Below are 19,943 nucleotides of genomic sequence, written 5' to 3' on the forward strand. Positions count from 1 at the left end.
GAATATCCCTGAGGCTATCTAAGTGACTGGCTGTCCAGTTAGGGCTTGCCTGTTGATAATGTTGATAATGTGGGGACTTTCTGAGCTGAGCACAGCTGCACAGAGCACAGTATCTGTTTCACCAAGTCCCCAGCTTGCCTGTGTTCCTTCCTTAAAACTGCTTGCTTGACATCGCTCTGGAAGTTGGCTGTCCTTCCCTTGTATATAGGTTTCGTCTTTCATGACACTCCATTTCCTCATTCCCTTTTTCCACAACAGCCAGGCATAAACAGAGGAGTCTTTAGAATGCTGGTGCTGGTGGAGAAAGTGCAGGTCCCTTGTCCCTAGTCACTGGGTCCCAAGCCTTCAGCACTTCAGACGCTGTCCCAGCCCTTGATGATGGATGTGATCCAACCATCTGTGGAAAGATCCTGATGAGGGGCCTTAGCAGCTCCTCAGGACAGAGTCCAAAGAGGCAACACCACACCGGTCTACTTCGGCGGAACCAGTTTCCATGGCGAATCCCCTGGGCTACATGTCTTGACACACTTTCCTAGAGTGTTTCTCACCAAAATAACATTTTGTCTGTCATTCTCTCATCACTGAATATTGACTTGATATTATGCAGCCTTTCTAGCAATCCATTAACATGGTCATTTAATACTCCCTGGTAATCCATTTATGAGACCAATTTTAAAAGTACTTGCATCTTTGGAAAAATTTCTGATAGGATGTATGAACATGTTACCAGTTTCCTACATTGTTCTTCTATAGCAAGCCTTAAGCCAGAGTTCCTTCATGATCTTTGTCTAGTGCTTGGTTCACATGTGGGACAGGTTAAGGCAGCTTGGAAGTTTTCCTGTCATTAAATCCAAGGGACCCCAAAATTTTGGGACACCTGTAGGCTGGCTGATTGTGTCATTAGAATCACGCAATTGTGTGTGTGTGGGGGGTCATGATATAACAACTTGTAAAAATTAGGAAAGTGAAGTACCAATTGTCATTTCTCCAGCAGCTGAATACTTAACAAGGAACATTTCATCTGAGTATCCAGGTGACTTTCCCGACCTTCATTGGTGTTTTGGCACTGCTGGCTACCGAACCTGGCATTAGAAAACTGCCATCAAGACTTGGACATTTGCAGAGTAAGGGACTGGGGCCTGCAGTGGCTCTTGAAGCTAACTTGGAACATTGGTGATAAGGTGTGGCTCTGGGGTAACTACCACTTGCTTGTGGCAGATCTCTTGGGCTTGTAAGAGATGCCACTTAAAAATTTTGGTGTACATATATGTTTATTTTAGAGAACGTCATTGTCTGCCTCAAATTCTACCAGTGGTTTTTATTTCTTTCTTCATCCACTAAGATTTCCCTTAAAGAAAAAAATTTCAAGAATTGAAATAATTTGAACAGTAAAAGCGGAAAGATGGGAAATGTATTTAGGAGGCGTCTTGTCTGTTAGAAAGGGGCATGTGTGATGTAACCATCTAACAATGGACGTCCTGTATCCCTGATACTCTGATCACACCTTTTTGTCTTTTGCCTGTGGCAGTGAGGTAGGAATGAATCAGCTTTTGGGGTCCAGTCGTGTTATGCGAACCAGAATTCCCAAGTTCTCTTTAGAAAGTTAATTTATGAAAACTGCCTCCAGCTGAGCAGATTTCACATTGGATACGACCCCTCTAGCCAGCGGATTTCTGTCTCAGTGTCTCTCAGGGATGGACCCCAGCGTAAGGTTTCTGTGGCTCCTTGCCAATGCATGCATGGCGGCAGATCCGTGGGCTGAGACCCAGCAGGATGGTGACATCCGCGACACCGGGCTTCTTTTGTTGCTCCCTGCTGCTAACACATGAGTATCAACCTTCAGGCAAATGTTTTATAACCAAACACAAGTGATAACCTGCATCTGCCTCCTTTAGCTGTCAGAAGGGAACTTTTTAAAATTTACAACCAACATTTAAAAAAAGTGACACATACATAATGATTGTACATATATAGTGTGATGTCTTGATACAGGTGGTAACAATGTGGCATGTCCATCTCCCCAAACACAGTGTTTTTTTTTTTTTTTTTTTTTGTGTGTGTGTGTCTGTTGAAATGTTCACAATACTCTTCTAGCTATTGTGAAATACATGATAATTTGTTGCTTTAGAACATTAGAACCCAAATCCTCCCACATCAATGAATATTTTTGTACTGTTTTCACTGACTTCTCTCTCTCTCCCCCACCTCTGATAACCACTGTTCTATTCTCAGTGAAGTGATTTTAATTTTTTGCATTGCTGGCCATAGAACACAGGCCCTCATCACATTCCTGGCCCTTTAAGTGATGAATTAAAATAAACAAACAAACAATGTTTCATTACCCAACCATGCTAAGGTATTATTAGAAACTTCATCAAAAATTTGAAGCTCTGTACTCTTCTTCCTTTCTTTTTTTTAAGTGCTTACCATTTTTATTTATTTATTTATATTTAATTATTAGAGGGGGGGAGAGAATGGGCACCCCAGGGTCTCTAGCCACTACAAGTGAACTCCAGACACAGGTGCCACCATGTGCATCTGGCTTACGTGGGACCTGGGGAATCAAACCTTAGGCTTCACAGGCAAGCACCTTAACTTCTAAACCATCTCTTTTGTTTTATTTTATTTTTTTTTTTAAATCTACTCTTCTTTTAAAACAGTATTATTCCTTTGTTCATAAAGCATGATTGAAGTGGCTGGTCTGGCGGGTGAGCATCTCTGTAAACAAATTTGGAGCCATATTGTATTTAGCTGATCTTGTGACCATGTCCTTCCATCTCGGTTAGCCTGGTATATATTGCCCTCATTCACACAGGAGCACACGAGTGTTACTGATCCAGGTGTCCTGGGCAGTGCTGAGGATGCAGAGAAGGAGTCACCCAGGGAGAAATGTGAATGTGACAGACAGACGTGCATGTGTCAGGGCTGTGCTGTGTACTCAGAGGAAGGGAAGCTTCCATCCTGGTGCGTATGGAGCAGGTCCCAGAGCAGGTACCTGGGGTTTGGTCTTGAGGAAGAAAAACTTGTTAGGTGGTGGCTAGGAATAGACATGCGGGACAGATGTGCGGCAGGGCAGGACGGGATGCGGAGTAGCAAGTGGGGACGGAGCCCAGGATGGTGGGAGGTCGAACTCCCCATGCTGGCTAGGAGTGTGGAGCTTTAGTCTGTGTGGAAAAGGAACTGTGGAGGATTTAAAATATACTAATTGTACACAATAATGGGTAGTATGACATTTTCATGAATGTGTATGATGCGTATAATTCATGTTTATCCCTCATAACTCACATCTCCTCCCAATCATTCCCCTCTTCACTGTCACGTATTTCTCCCTCCCTTCTTTTCTTCCCCCTTATCTCTTCTTTCTTTCTTGGTGACTCGGTGATTTGTGGAGTGGGATGGGTAAGGGATTATTATAGGCCTGTGGACACCTTTCCAGTGGCTATGCCACTGAACAAAATGTTGGAGGAGTATTTTTGAGGGAACAAAAAAAGCAACTTGATGGGGCTGAAGAGATGTCTCAGCAGTTAAACCATTTGCCTACAAAGCCTAACAACCAAGATTTGATTCCCCAGGACCCATGTAGAGCTGGATGCACAGGGGACGCACGCGTCTGGCGTTCATTTGCAGTGGCTGGAGTCTCTGGGGTGCCCATTCTGTCTGTCTGTCTGGCTTCTTTCTGTGCTTGCAAATTAAAAAAAAATTTAAAGTAACTTGAAAGGAAACTTATTTTTTCCTCTAAAGTCACATGCTTTGCCCCCACCCCCCAGAGACTCCACGACCTAATAATTCATTAGAATTGCTAAAAGTAGCAGCTTCATATAGGGAAGATAACTCAATTAGTAAAGTGCTTGCCGTAGAATTGTGTAAGACCCGAGTCTGATCCCTGGTGCCGGTGCATAGAGGCTGGCTGTGCGGTGACTGTAGTCCAGGCACCGGGCGGCTGAGGCAGGAGGCTCTGCGGGCATTCTCGGGGCAGCCGGTTTAGCTGCTGCCTCAGTGGTGCGCCTTGTGCCGCTGAGAGACCCTGTCTCAACAAGGCAGGTGGCATTCCTGAGGATGATACCCAAGATTGTCCTCTGCCCCCCAACCCCACACACAGCCTTGTGTATAGGTACAGCCTCCCCCCATCCACACACACGTACAGCACACAGGTGAAAAAATAATTAGCAGCTTTTGTTTCTCCATCACCTGCTCTGTTGTCTCAGCAACTCCTGCTGGCGTGGTGTGATGTGAGGCTGTCATAGCCCCAGACCCCGCCCAGGTATGTACTGCACTGTGATATATTGTTTGTGGTTGGCAAGTGTTGAAATAGTGAATGCTGTTTTCTAATGTATCTTTCGTTCATGTATTATCAACAAACCATGGCCCTTTTTTTTTTTTTGCAACTCTTTCCCTTAGGAAAATGAAACTCTTACTTTTGCCTTAAAATCTACATTTTTTTAACCTGTTTTCAAATGTTACAAATTCTCAGAAATCGGCTCTTCCTGTTTGACACTTCGTTTTGTTTAAAAAAAAAAAATTAAATGTGTTTATCTTCCAGGCTCACCAAGAGATTAAAGAGCGAATCCCTGAAGTCTGACTTCACAATAGATTTAAAGCACGAGGTATGTCATGGCTTAGTTGATTCTAAGTCTTCATGACACTGATGATGTTGCTGCATGGTAGCACACTTGCCTAACACACACACACACACACACACACACACACACACACTCTTACGTGTTTTGATATAAGGTTTTTTTTTGTGTGTGTATATTCTGTATTCCCTAACAGTGCCTTTCCTCTACCCATACCTGTCTTCTCCCCACTGAAATGATTTCACAGCACTCTAGTGAATCAGATCCTTCCATTTCAAGCTCAGTCTAGTTATGTAGGTAGAGAAGTGGTGGGAAAGATTGACTGACTGTTTTTAAGGTAGGTGGATGGGTCCAGAGGTGAACTCCTAAAAGCATGCTGAAATGTCACGACACATACATCTGGTCTTTGTGCTGTTTGTGTGCTGAAGCACATTAAATGCTTGTGTCCTTATTCCCTCCTTCAGTCATAGCCTGAAATCTCATCTCCCACATGGAGGTGTTTAGGAAGCAATCAGGTCATGGGGATAGAGATCTTATACATAAGATTAGTGCCTTTATAAAAGAGAGCCACACAGCTTCCTTACTCTCTTCCCTGTGAGGACACAGCAGGACGTCATCTGTGAGCTAGTGTGATGGTTCATCTGGTTTGTCAACTTGCCAGGATTTAGTATCACCATGGAAACAAATCTCTATCTGTAAGGTACTCTTTGATTAGGTTAACTGAGGTCAGAAGATCCACCCTGAATGTGGGCAGTGCCATGATGTGGGCTGGGCTCCTGGACTGTACAGAAAGAAATCTAGCAGAGCTGGAACATTCTGGATTTTTCTGACTAGATGAATTGTGACCAGCTGCTTCACACTGCTGCTGTCATAACATACCTTATCGGCCATGACAGACTGTAAAGCAAAGCAAGCCTTCTTTTCCTTAAGTTTTCATGTGATGGAAGAGAACTTCAATTGTAGGGGTTCCCTGTTCCAACACAGCCTATGGAGGGAAGTGTTTCACCAAGGTCAGGCTGGAAAGGACACAGAGGCTGCTACAGCTGTGGTCCAAGGGGCCCAGGCTACACCTCACACTGGTAACACAACTCAGCAGCATCCTCTGTGTGATACAGGTTTTGGAGGCATGAATGATTGAAGATCGAGTGGGCTCATGGGGTCTTGTTCTGTCACTGAGGCAACGTGAGGCAGGGTTGGACTCCCTGCAGAGATGCACTGAGAAGTCGTTTCATGAAGCTGTGGTGATGCAATCTGGTTACAGTGGAGACCCCAGAATGTTGTAGATGCCTGTACCATGGGTTATCTGCTAAGGAAAGCTGCAGGCTTAGAGTGGAGGCGGCCAAGAAAGGATCTGTGTGGTACAACCAGCAGAGCTGGAGGGGCAGGGTTGTCCAAGCCCATCATACCTGGATGAGTCTCAGATGTTGGACTTGGAGCCGCAGGATTTGGTGTTCGCCCCTTTGGGTTTCAATCTTTCCTAGAAATGTCCTCGTTCTTCCTTTTTGGATTGACTGGCTGACCAGTGAGCCCCAGCAATTCTCATCTCTGCTCTGTTCAGCACTGGGGTTACAGGTGCACGTGGCCATGCTTGGCTTTTGGCAAGCATCTTGAGGATTGAACTCAAGTCCTCATGCTTGCCCAGTAAAGCGCTCTCACCCACTGAAACATCTTCCCAGCCCCTGTAACAGAGCTGAAACTGTCAAAGACTATGGGGACAGTTAAGACTGTACAACATGCATTTTGATGGCCATGAGCCTATGGGGATAAGGGACAGAAGGTTATGCCTTCAAAGTCAGGCGCGTAAGAGGTGGATCTGTGGTGGTTAATACTCATTGTCAACTTGAAAGCATTGAGAATCACCATGGAAATGAGTGTCTGGAAATGTCTGTGAGAAGTGTTCAGATTAGGTTGATTGGGGTCAGAAGGCCCACACTAAATGTGGGTGGTGTCTCCCATGGGCTGGGGTCCTGGAGTGCACGGGAAGGAGGGAGCAGGCTGAGCAGGAGTACTGGCCATTCTCAGCCTCCTGACCGGACGCTTCCTGCTCCCGTGCCTTCTCCACCTCCGCGGGCTGCATCCCTTCAGACTGCAAGCTGCAAGAAACCCGTCTTCCTTATGTTGCTGTTGTCAGGCATTTGTAGGAGTGATGAGAAAAGCACCAGGTGTACAGCGTGCATATGTATGGAGGCTGTTAATAAAAGGCACTGAGAAGCAGAGGTAGGAGGATGGCTGTGAGTTTGAGGCCAGCCTGTGGCTACATAGTGAATTCCATTTCAGCCTAGTCTAGAGTGAGACCTTACCTGGAAAAAAAAAAAAGTAAAAAAAAATCCCTTTAATTTGAAATAAACTCTTTCTTCTCATAAAAAAAAAAAAAAAGTAACAAGCACAGCTAGGTATTGGATACCAAATCTGCTGGTACCTTGACCTTGAACGTCCCAGCCTTCAGAGCTCTGAGAAAAGAAATGCCTCTTGCTTAATGTCCACCTCAACTGGGATGTTTTGGTTTAGCAGTTCCGGTTCGAATAGACCAGCGTTCCTTTCATGTGTCTGTGCTTAGTTCTATATAGCACAATGGAGGCAGTTGGTCCCAAGCAGGAAGACATGGCTCCCAGCCAACACACGGGGCTTCCTACTCCCCTGGACCCATCCTTAGTGGATCCATGGGTGACCAGTTATCTTGGAGGCCTGTGGCTGCTAGGCCTGACCATTCGCTGTTCCCAGATCTCCATGTATACTGTTCATGGGCATGTCTGGTCACCTGAAACAGACTCGCTGCACTGTCTGCTGGACTGGGAATCTCTGGACTCTTGAGGTCACTTTTGCTATATTACTGAATCCAAATTCAGGCAGCATTTCCGGAATGAATGGACACACACAAGACTTGATATTTAGGTGTTTGCAAATGATGAAATCATTTATTTTGGGGGAAATATACTTAAAAATTCATCTTTCTATATAAAAAACGAAAGGCTTGTTGAAAATGAGAGGGTGCCTAAATGTTTCCTATAACATCAGCTGTGGGATAGACACCTACGCTTGAGAACATTGAATTCACATAGAAAGCTATTCCTAGCATTGAAGGGTACAAAGCTCAACAATCTTAGGCCCACCTGGCCTCAGAGAGAAAATACTTCCAGATGTATTGAGACCGCATACAGGCTTATTCCCAGAGGTGGTCTCCTTTTGGTAATACATAAGAAAAGAATATTATGTCCCCAAATTATAGAATATATACACTTCATACATTTATGAAAACTAAAACGAACAAGACCACAAAGTAAGCCTGAAATACTTCAAGTGGTTATTATACAGAGTGCAAAAATAGTGTCAGACATTAATAGCAAAACCATAATAACACACACACAAATACAGTGGAAAATACATGTTTTTAAAAGTGGTCACAGTCAAAACAGAATGAAAACACTCCCAATTTCTCTCTCATTCTCTTACTCTTTTCATTGTATGTATGATCTGAATTTTTAAATATTTTATTTATTTTTTATATTTGAGAGAGAGAGAGAGAGATAGAGAGAGAACGAATGAGAGAATGGGGTGTATCAGGGCCTCTAGCCACTGTAGACATATTCCAGATGTATGTGCCACCTTCTGTATCTGGCTTATGTTGGTACTGGGGAATTGAATCTGGGTCCCTCCCTAGGCTTCACAGGCAAGCACCTTAACCACTAAGCCATCTCTCCATCCCTGATCTGAATATTTTTGTAGGTAGCGTTTTCCACAGCCATGCATCCTTCTAGACCTGATGAAAACAGTGCGCCAGGAATCTTGCTGTGGTTTGAGGCCAAGCTATGTCAATACCTGTAGCTCCAACTGTCTTAACGGTTACTCACCATTTACTCACCATAATGATGTCTTGTATGAGCACACTGCAGGTCAGTTATTCAGCTCTTCCTCATGAGCTTCTTCTTGGCTCCTGTTTTTTAGGTTTTTTTGTGGGGTGGGGGCTATTGCAAGCATTGTTTCTATGAATCTGTATGTGCCATTATCCTCTTCAAGAGTTTCTCTATCATAGAGACTTTTGGAATTTTAACTGCAACCTACTTTAAAAAAAAAAAAAACACTACATTTTTAGGCTGGAGAGATGGCCCAGCAGTTAAAGGCACTTGCTTGCAAAGCCTTATAGCCTGGGTTCCCTGGTACCCACGTAAAGCCAGATGCACAGAGTGACACATGCATTTGCCTTTTGTTTATAGTGGCAGGAGGCCCTAGCATGCCCATACACTCTCATTCTCTCTCCCCTCTGTTTGCAAATAAGTAAATAAGCTGTTAAAAAAAGAAAAAAAGGGCTGGAGAGATGGCTTAGCGGTTAAGCGCTTGCCTGTGAAGCCTAAGGACCCTGGTTCGAGGCTCGGTTCCCCAGGTCCCACGTTAGCCAGATGCACAAGGGGGCGCACGCGTCTGGAGTTCGTTTGCAGAGGCTGGAAGCCCTGGCGCGCCCATTCTCTCTCTCTCCCTCTATCTGTCTTTCTCTCTGTGTCTGTCACTCTCAAATAAATAAATTTTAAAAAATTAAAAAAAAAAAAGAAAAAAAATACACTTTTGATAGCCACTTTTAAAAAAAATTTTCTAGCTTTTGACACCATGTTACTATGGTCTATCTGAAGTGTTTCCAGGTTCACTTCCTGATCTCACTCATGTTCCTTCAGTTTTTACAAATGGAGAAAAGTCTGTGTCCTCTGTACTTTGGGACTTGTAGAATTCTCTTTAGTCATTTAGTCTGAAGAAGGCGTTCCTTGTGCTTTCCAGCCAGGCTGTCTCCTGTCTCCTTCCGTTCTTCTTGTCTTCCTTGATTGCTTTATTTCTCTTGTGTCCCTGATTGACCACGTACCAAGGGACCATGTGGAACTCTTCTGTGGCCGTTCCTTAGGGTTGTTACAGCTTAGTGGACTGGCTACCTCTAGCCAGTTTTTTTTTTTTTTTTGTCTTAGTGTTTATTTTGTTGACTTGAATATTTCTATACAAGTTTTTTTTTTTTTTCTTGCCTTAGGAACATTTTTTTCATCGTTTTATTTCAGCCTTTTTATGTCTTTAAGTTTTGGCCTTTACAGGGCATGCTTTTCTTTCCTTGCTTGGTTTGTTAGTCTTTAAATCATGGAAAATCTCCACTGACATTGACTGTGGCTCCCATTGGATGAACTGATCCCTATCCGTTGATTTTCTCCCATTCCCTGTCCTCTCCACTTTTTTTTTTTTTGTTAAAATTTCTTGGCCTTTACAATTTTATTTTTTTATTTATTTTTATTTATTTGAGAGTAACAGACAGAGAGAAAGAGGCATAGAGAGAGAGAATGGGCGCACCAGGGCCCCCAGCTGCTGCAAACGAACTCCAGACGCGTGCGCCCCCTTGTGCATCTGGCTAACGTGGGTCCTGGGGAATCGAGCCTCGAACCGGGGTCCTTAGGCTTCACGGGCAAGCACTTAACTGCTAAGCCATCTCTCCAGCCCAATTTTATTTTTTAGTTCATATTTGTTTTCTCCTTTACCATTTTGGAAGTTGAATCTCTATTTTTTAGGTTGTTAGAAATATTTTAACAGACATTCTTAACCTAAAATACCTAAAAATCAGTAAATTGAAAACTGAAAGGCCTTATTATAATAATCTGACTCTCAACTTGTGTGCTCTTATCTTCCAGCAGTTTTCTGTGTTCTCCTTCCCCTAAAGCCTGTCTAGGTGATACTTTCTGCAGTTAACCTCTTGATTACCGTGACCATGTGCTGCTTCTCATGACCATCAGATGTTGTCGCTTTAGTTCTTATACTTCCTGTTTAACTTCCACTTAGTTGTTCTTCAGATTTGCTTGTTTTCTTGTTTTATGTAATACTTTTGAAACTTTGCTCATGTTTTAAAGGTTTTGTTACTGTTTGTTCATTCAGGCTGGCCTCAAACTTGTCATCCTCCTGCCTCAGCCCTCCAAACTTCTAGGATCGTGGATATGCTCAGCTCTAATGAATTTTAACAGCACTTCTGTAGTCTTTACGCACTGATTTTATAATCTGTACTTGGTAATTCCAGTATCTAGAATCCCTTGGGTCTGATGAAATTGCGCTTCCTGATGCTTCCGTCCTCATCTCATTTGTTAGTGTTTCTTTTGTGTTCGTCTGAGCACCCTTGTTTATCCAGAACTTTGTCTTGCCAGTCTTCTGAGGCTTATAGTAAGGTCGCAAGTTCAGCGTAAATATTTACGTTACCATCTGCTCACTGCTAGCCAGTTATAGTAACTTGGGACCACTTTAAACTTACTCCACTGGCATGTTTTCAGATCTGACGGGTGACATGCCCCATAGAGGCCAGCTGTCAGATGCAGAATTTCAGAAGAGATTTGGAGGCTATTTTTCTCTCTAACTAGCTCCAGAGCCTCAGCTTGCTTCTGGATATTTGCTGTTGCCCGCACTCCACCTTGGGTGGCCCCTTGGTCCTCCTCCTCTTCACTGCCATCAGGAACTGGGTGTTCTCAAAGGTGTCGGCTGATGCCTATGACAGGTTCTACTGATGAGCCACTTTAATATATTCTCAATGATTTTAAGGACATTTTATACATCATTCAGAAATGTTTTCAGCAGGTCAGCGATCTAGGGTGTGTAACTACTAGAGTGCAGGAAACCAGAGCTGTGACACTGTTTTCATTACATGTTTCTGAAGTGTTTTAGAGTATTTTGTTCCCAAGGTCACTTATTATTACCTTTGAAGGTCAGAATGTTGATTTGTGGTTGGTTAGTTGTTCACTGCTTACAGAAGATCAGACCACTCTACATGGTGGCCTGACCGTCTTCAAGGAAAAATCCCATTGAATGTTAATGGACATGGCCTGACCCCACACTCACGGGGTGTGCTCTGCAGCCCTTGCGATGTTGCGTTTCTTCTTGTATTTGTGGCTTTGACTTAGTCCCCCTTACTGGTTGTTTCCTGTCTTGAGACAGATTGCCCTCTACATCTGGGACAAAGGCGGAGGACCTCCCCTGACCCCTGTGCCCGAGCTTTGTACGGAAGGTGTGGGCTCTCATTGTGCTACGACATTCCACTCTTTCCTACCACTTTGTGTAAGTACGGGAAGGAAAACTCCCTTGCGGAGCAAAGGGACATTAGCATGCTCTATATAATATTACTGATATTTTACAAAGTTTTTTTTTTTTTAAATCAGTCTTTGCTCCTCCAGGCCAGGTCACAATCATACCATGTGTGTTTAGTAGAAAACATCCTTTTAGGTAAGCGCTGTTGCCAGCTGACCTTTCCCCAGGATGGGAAAGGCAGATATGTGATGACCCAGGTATATATGCTCCCGCCTCGAAAGCCATTATCGGAGACATAAGCTAAGGAAGAAATCATATTTATTCAAGGACTCCACATTGGAAACTGGAAGCTGCTGCCCTCTAGAGAAACTGTCGGGAGCACTGAAGTAGATGAAAGTGCTTTTGTAAGGAAGAAAAAAGGTGCAGTGGGGCAGCAGGCAAGAAGGCTGGGTGGCTAAGTGGGGTCTTCTTTACCTAGCGCCCCCCTCCATCTCTGTGTCTTCCCTCCTTCTCTGCCTGGATCCTCACAATGATACTGACCTCTCGACACTGACCGTAAGCATGTTGCTTTTCTCTAAGTTGAACACCACAGTAATTTACGTGCTCATGTTAGTTGATGCACAGAATTCAAGAGTGAGTAGGCTCATTACACATTCTGTTGGTATCTGAAGGTCACCAGATGTTTTGGAGACCTGCAGAAAGATTATTTAGGAGTCAACATTCATTTAGGTGTGGCTTCTCTCTGGAATCTAGAATGCAGAGGGAAGGGGAAAAGAAGAACCACCGCCGTCACGTCAGGGGCTTGCCCAAGGCTCCATGGCCAATAACAAGGGGGATGAGGGCTGTGCCCACCTCTCCCACCCAGAGCTCTTTCCGTCTGTGTGCCCAGGGTCATTTCCTTCGTGGATGACATAGCATGAAACAGAAAGTGCCAGACATGTTCCACGACGCCCCAGGGACCCCTACAAGCCCATCTCCACCACTTTCTCAGCTGAGACTATCCAGAACTTTCGTAGGCAGCTTACTTTTATGGCAGTCCTACCTGCCGTCTCCTTCCTACCAGAAGCCCAAAGACCCTTACCAGGTCATTTTATAAAACAAAACATTTAACAACCTCATGGAATGTGTATTGTTCTCAAGTCAGTTTTAGAAAAGGCTGTACCATCTTAAAAGATAAACACACACCACAATGTGGTAATGGGGGGAATACACACACACACACACACACACACACACATATGCTGTTTGCAAGTCCAGAGGGGCAGCCCGTCTTTCTAGGTGTAATGCCCATTTGCCCTGTAGTGCTCCCTGAGTGGCATGAAGAGCTGGGGTCAGGTGTATCACCGTGAATCAACCCCAAACCCCAAACGATGGTGCCTTCAGGACTTAGTGTCACTCCAGGCCTAAGACAGGTAGGAAGGGGGTTTGAACATTTGTTCCCATGAAGCAGTGGAAAGCCTTGGGTGTACATTTTCAATAAATTCCTCCCTGGCCCCTCCCATTTCACCTGTGTGATCTTTGTTTTTCCCAGGATTTTAAGTCTTCCCACCTGTGCCACGGGATAGACCATTCTTGGCATAGACGATAAAGGGACCATTAACAATGCTCAATATCAAAGTAAAGCCAGCCCCCCCCCAAATGAGCATATTTTATTTTTACAGTAAAGCATCCCCCTCTCTCTCAAGATCTTGAGCAGTGGTGAAAGGGGAAGGAGAGGCAGTTAGCATCTACTGATTGGTTACTGACCATGTGCTTAATATAGTTTAGTGACAACAGTAACCTTATGGTAGCTATTGTTCCCACGTTCTGAATGACCAGATGAAATCCAGAGAGCTGAAGGAAGTTGTTAAAGTGCCTGTGGTCTCTACCTGCTGAGTTAGGATGCACGTCTCATGCTAGCTGACTCCAAAGACTATACTGTCAGCTGAGCTAGAGTTCTGTCCTTACTTTTGCCCCTAAGCTATGCATTGAAAATAGGTTTGATATTCCTGATACTGGTTAATCTGAACTCTAGAAGGAAGGGCTAATGTGGGCATGAAGTTAAAGTAATGCTGACTCATGAATTTGTGCAATCTTCTTTCTCTCTTTTTAGGGCAAACCAGTGAAGAAGGAGGATATTTTTGTTGCAGTAAAAACATGCAAGAAATTTCATGGTGATAGAAGTATGTTCGGGGTTATTAATTTTTATTGAAACTTTAAAATCTAAACTGCCTTTTGAAACAGTGTACAAACCAGGTATAAATTCAGGACAAGGGCTAATGCTAAGTGGAGTGTTGAAGTGGTTATTTCATCAGTATTCCTCACTGGACCACTTCAATCACCAAGATCAATTAGGAAAAGCAATTTTATATTGAAACATGAGTGGCCAAAGCCCTTCTAACTACTGTTTAGAGCTGCATTTTAAATTGGAACTGGAAAAGCTCAGCTGGAGACAACATGAGGATAATAGCTCTTTCCATCAAACAAGGGTCCATTGTGTCCAGGCTCAGTGTTTAGACTCTATGGAGATTATCAAAGGAGATTTCAAGGTAACAGCATGTCAACAAAGAAACATTTTGAAGGCTACTTTTTTTTCAGATATACACAATGGTCTTTTTTAATGAAGATATACATATTTTCTGTGAGGGAAGGAAAAGGCCAGTGGCCCTTCTGAAGGAAACCCTGGCAAGCAGATGGATGTCATTTTGACTCATTTTTGGTGTCCTTACAGAATTTTACTAGTTATGGAGATGTTAAAAGAAAAATCTCATCTTAAATATAAATAGACATAATTTCTGTTTTTACACCTCCCTTCAAGCAGCACTTTAATGATTTGAAAATTAGGCACTCTTTTGCATTATTTAATTTTAGCATATCTTTTAATTTTTTTCCCTGAAAAGACTGTCTATTTCACCATGGGTGTGATATTTATGTAGGAGAGATTTCTAAACCAGCTGTCATTTTCGTGGAGCATTAGGAAAAGTTCGTTTATGTATTTTCTGTGATAACATGATCCATATAGCTTATGTTTTAAAGGGAAGATATTTTCAAACAAAAGAATATTATAATTTGGATTTATGTTATTACCTAAGAACATAAACTGAAATCCAATTGTAATTGTCAGCCTCTTAAGAGCACATTATCTGTAATTCTTCATATGTCTTATTAAATCTGACTAAATAGCTATGACCATTCATTATACAAGGAGTACTAAAATACTATTAAAAATCAATATAGGGCTGGGTATGGTGGCATACACCTTTAATCCAGCACTTGGGAGGCAGAGGTAGGAGAATTGCTGTGAGTTTGAGGCCAGCCTGGGGACTATAGAATGAATGCCAGGTCATCCTGGGCTACAGTGATACCCTACCTCACAAAAAGTGAAGAAAAAACCAATAGCAATGTGAGAGTTCAGGTAGTAATTTTCATAAACTTAATATACCAAGGGCTTCATGTGGCGATTTTGAAAAGAAATTTAAGAAAGGAGTGGCAGGGAAATGCGATAGAGCATTTTTTAAATATTGTTTTACTGGAAGAAGTGTTCAGATTGATTTAACTGATCATGAAGATGCTCTAAAAATCATGAGGAATTTTTAAAATAGTGATGTTAAGAATAGTGCAAAGGAGTAAAGAGTAGTAGAGGCAATTTTTGCTTTAAAACACATTTTTCTGGTGGTAATGAAGCAGTGAAAGCAAGGCTCGTCCTTGGTTTTGTTCCATATTCTTAAAAAAAATGCAAATTTGTTAATTTTATGAAGTTTGAATAATTTGGTTTTCTGGTACTCTTAATATTAAGATAATCTTTTCAGCTATCTATAAAGTGCTTTATACTTGAATTTGGAGTCAAAGGGCTTCACAAATTACAGAATTTTAAATGTACACCAGGAGCCTCAAAATAAGCCCCCCAGAGCCAAATGTCCTGCTTAGCTGTCGCTGGTTCGGCTCTGGCCTCTGACACCTGAGCCCCTCCCTCCCTTGGGTATCATGAAGCTTCCCTGCATGCGCTTCTGCGGACAGACAGACATCTTCAGAGTTACATGTGCTGCCTGACAAAAACCGTCTCAAGAACTCGTGCTGGGCTGCTTGCTGGATTCAGGCAAGCATGGCGTGGCGCCTGGGCTCTGCCCCTCCTTTTGTAAGTGCCATCCGGTCACCAATTTGTCTTAGAGATTGATCCAGAAATCCTGTCAGGGACAAAGACAAAGCCATGGTGATGGCCTCTATTAATCATTTTTAAAATTTATTTACAAGCGGAGAGAGAGAGAAGAAAGACAGACAGGGAGAATGGGTGTGTCAGGGCCTGCTGCAAATGAACTCCAGACGCATGTGCCATCTTGTGCATCTGGCTTATGCGGGTCTTGGGGAATCAAACCTGGGTTCTTTGGCTTTGCAGGCAAGCGCCTTAACTGCTAAGCCATCTCTCCAGCCCTGTTAATCTTTTCTAGGTGTCCTGATGTGGGTTGTTTTTGGGTAGCTATCCTATCCTCTAATTTTTAAAAAATATATATTTAATATATATATATATATATATATTTAAATATATTTTAATTTTATTTATTTGACAGAGAAAGAGGGGGGGTGGAGAAAGAGAGAGAGAGAATGGGCACAACAGGGGCTCTAGCCACTGCAAACAAACTCCAGATGCGTGTGCCCCATTGTGCATTTGGCTAATGTGGGTTCTGGGGAATCGAACCTGAGTCCTTTGGCTTTGCAGGCAAGCACCTTAACTGCTAAGCCATCTTTTCAGCCCCTGTCCTTTAATTTTCTGATGACAGGACCTTGTGATGTGATAATTATTGTTATATACTTGATGTTGTCCAGAAAGCCAGCCCAGCCCACATGTTAGGGCCTGTGGAGAAAAGGAGGCGCCCCTGGGGTTTCTGACTCCAGGCTCCCCACAGCAGGACCACATTGCTGTCTCTCTCTCTGTATGTGGTACAAGCCCTGCTGACACTTGTCTTTGATATTCGTGTTGATGTCCTGCTATGATCAAGGTCAGTTTGGGGTTGTCTGGCAGCTGTAGAAGCTTCGAGAACTACACTCTGGGCTGGGTCTTCCGTCTGCCACCCCTGCCCGGCCATCCTACTTCTAAGTCAAGCAGAATACATGGACGGGGGCTGGGTTGTTTTGTTTGTTTGTTTTTGTTTTCCCTATTCTCGATGCAATGTGGGACAGAAACACTTGGAAGACAAAGGTCAAATGGTCATAAAAGGGGGAATAAAAACCTTGTAAGAAACCATATTTGTTCTGGAAGTCAATGGGCCATGCCGTTACTTTTGAACACACATTCCTGCTTCATTAATGTTGATCACCTTCCTGGAAGAGAGGGAGGGACAGAATGGACAAGGGTTGATATATGGTGCATTCAAGTTTTATACGGTCATGATGAGTTAGTTGATAAGACAAAAAAATCCAGTATTGAAACAATCACTTTTTTTTTTTTTTCCTTAACCATGAAGCATCTGTGCGAACGGAAATTGCCTGGATTCTGATAGAACTGCAACAAAGCACTGTGACAACACAGCAAAGATTTTGTTATTTTTATTTTTTATTTTATTTTTTTTTTTGGTTTGTCTGCCATAGAGTCTCACTCTAGGCCAGGCTCACCTGGAGTTCACTGTGTAGTCTCAGGGTAGCCTCAAACTCACGGCGATCCTCCTACCTCTGTCGCCTGAGTGCTGGGATTAAAGGCGGGCACCACCACGCCCGGTTAGCAAAGACTTGTTTTTCATATTGCCGCCCTCAGAGCACGTGAGCCGGGGAGAGATCGCCAAGTGCTGATCTGCGTTGATGCCTCGGGGTCTGGGCTTCCCTGTGTGGTGTGAGCTGTTAGGAATCCTTCAGCGTGTTCTCTGCATCACTCTGCTGTCACATTCACATGTGACTCACAAACCCTGTGGCAGCCAGTTTTGTTCAACAGGTGGTAGGTTGGGGAGCAGATTTCTCCTGTAGTTTCACTTTAATTAAAAGGTTAAGTTGAATTTGCTCAGCCATTAGTTTTTTTTTCTCATATCAACCTGAGCTTTTAAAAATAAACACTTTTGCTTGCCCATTTCAAAAAAAAAAAAAGAGAGAGAGAGAGAGATAAATCCCACCTACTCTTGTTATTGCTTTGAGCTTATTTAGAAGAGGTGAATCTGAGCAGCTTGATTAAAAAGTGTGATGGGGGTTGGAGAGATGGCTTAGTGGTTAAGCACTTGCCTGTGAAGCCTAAGGACCCCGGTTCGAGGCTTGATTCTCCAGGACCCACGTTAGCCAGATGCACAAGGGGGCACACGCGTCTGGAGTTTGTTTGCAGTGGCTGGAGGCCCTGGCGCGCCCATTCTTTCTGTCTCTCTATCTGCCTCTCTCTCTCTCTCTCTCTCTGCCTGTTGCTTTCAAATAAATAAATAAAAATAATTTAAAAAAAAAGAGAAAAGTGTGATCGGGCTGGAGAGATGCTTAGCGGTTAAGCGCTTGCCTGTGAAGCCTAAGGACCCCGGTTTGAGGCTCGATTCCCCAGGACCCACGTTAGCCAGATGCATAAGGGGTCACATGCGTCTGGAGTTCGTTTGCAGCAGTTGAAAGCTCTGGCGTGCTCATTCTCTCTCTCTCTCTCTCTCTCTCTCTCTCTCTCTCTCTCTCTCTCTCTGTCTGCCACTCTGAACGAAAGAAAGAAAAAAGTGTGAGCACTGCTGTCCATTTCCTTTGGTGACACGGTGTGCTTATTTAAAAGGTGAGGCTTGCGTTAAAACACAGCCAGATGGAAGGCCACGCTAATCAGAGCCAGTGACGCATTGTGAACACCCCAAGGGGATGCCCAGGCTTGGGCTCAGCTCTGTACCTGGCTGTGGAATAGCTAACGATGCTTCAGATATGGTTGTTGATCGGCCAGAAGGATGCTGTTCAGGCAGCAGGCCACCTCGAGCTTCAGAAGTGAGCCTTCAGAAGCTCCAGCCAGGAGTTTCCTTTTGTGGTCACTAGATCTCACATAGAGAAAAAGGTCCACTTGGCCAATGTGAAAACAGCAAATTTCTCCAAATCTGAACATCCATTCACTATCGACTATGGCACACTCACATCTGACTGGATGAACATTCATGAAAAGTTCATGTGTCAAGTCCATTTTCATCTGTGACATAGCCAACTTTGCAGGTAAATTCATTGGGGGGGGAAAATGTGGTAATGTTACCTTCCAGTGAGACACAGTTCATTAGTCTAGAAAGTACTAAGGAAGAAGGAGCCAACTGCATCATGGGCTTTCTTATCCTAAAATCTTTACTTTGCTACAATTTCATTATTCTGTGGCAAACTTTCTTGAAAGGGTTGTCATTTTATTACACAGTAGAATGCACGCCTCTCTGTGAAAACTGAGATATTATATCATGCAGCTCTCTTGAAGTAGTTTTTCAAAGTTTAATATCTTTATGAATGCAATAGTTCAATATAATATAAATTTTTTTGTAAATAATAGAATGAGTTCATATTAGAATTCAAACAGTACTAATAAAATCAACAAACATTTTAAAAGTTTAATGTAGAATCAATCATGGTTGACAATAAAACCTTAATCTTCTGTTATAAAAGGCAGTACTTGCTTTCAATTATTTATAGCTGAGAGGTACAATAAAAACTTAGAGTTATATTGATGATACCAACTGTTTAATACTTTAAATATTATCCTAATAATTAAACTGTGTTGATGTTATGCCAAAGAATGGATTGAGGTTATGAATATTTAGTTTCCAAAAATACCCCTTGGCCTTTGACTGATACTTAACAAAATTCACTTCTTGATTAACAGTTTATTGAATATCTGTCGCAGTCAGGTTCACATTGCTAGCAGAAATCACCTGACCAAGAGCAGCTAGTGAGAAAAAGGGTTTATTTTGGCTTATAGACTTGAGGGGAATCTCCTTGATGGCAGGGAAAAACGATGGCATGAGCAAAGGGTGGACGTCACCTCTTCGCCAATTTCAGGTGGACAACAGCAACAGGAGAATGTGCCAAACACTGGCAAGGGAAAACTGGCTATAATACCCATAAGCCTGCCTCCAACAATACACCGCCTCCAGGAGGCTGGGTTGGAATGTGGTTGTTTGATTCAGGTGTTCCCCATAAACTTAGGTGTTCTGACTGTTAGGTCCCCAGCTGTTGGCAGTTTGGAAATTGGAGCCAGGCAGTATATTGTTGGGGATGGGCTTATGGGTATCATCGCCAGCTCCCCCTTGCCAGTGTTTGGCACATTCTCCTGTTTTTGTTCACCTGATGGTGGCCAGAAGGTGATATCCACCCTCTGCTCATGCCACCATTTTCCCCTGCCAACATGGAGCTTCCCCTTGAGTCTGTAAACCAAAATAAATACCCCCCCCCCCAAGCTGC

General features: G+C 43.3%; 1 protein-coding gene across 1 annotated transcript in view; it reads left to right on the forward strand.

The window, feature by feature from the left end:
• Window positions 1-19,943, forward strand: part of B3glct (beta 3-glucosyltransferase) — a 124,196-nt gene that overhangs the window by 73,774 nt on the left and 30,479 nt on the right. Inside the window, exons 8-10 of the mRNA XM_045155247.1 lie at window positions 4,541-4,604; window positions 11,514-11,633; window positions 13,696-13,765. Coding sequence (XP_045011182.1) covers window positions 4,541-4,604; window positions 11,514-11,633; window positions 13,696-13,765 — 254 coding nt within the window. The remainder of the gene's footprint in view (window positions 1-4,540; window positions 4,605-11,513; window positions 11,634-13,695; window positions 13,766-19,943) is intronic.

The sequence above is a fragment of the Jaculus jaculus genome, chromosome 7 (genome assembly GCF_020740685.1).
Source record: "Jaculus jaculus isolate mJacJac1 chromosome 7, mJacJac1.mat.Y.cur, whole genome shotgun sequence".
Classification (NCBI taxonomy): Eukaryota; Metazoa; Chordata; class Mammalia; order Rodentia; family Dipodidae; genus Jaculus; species Jaculus jaculus.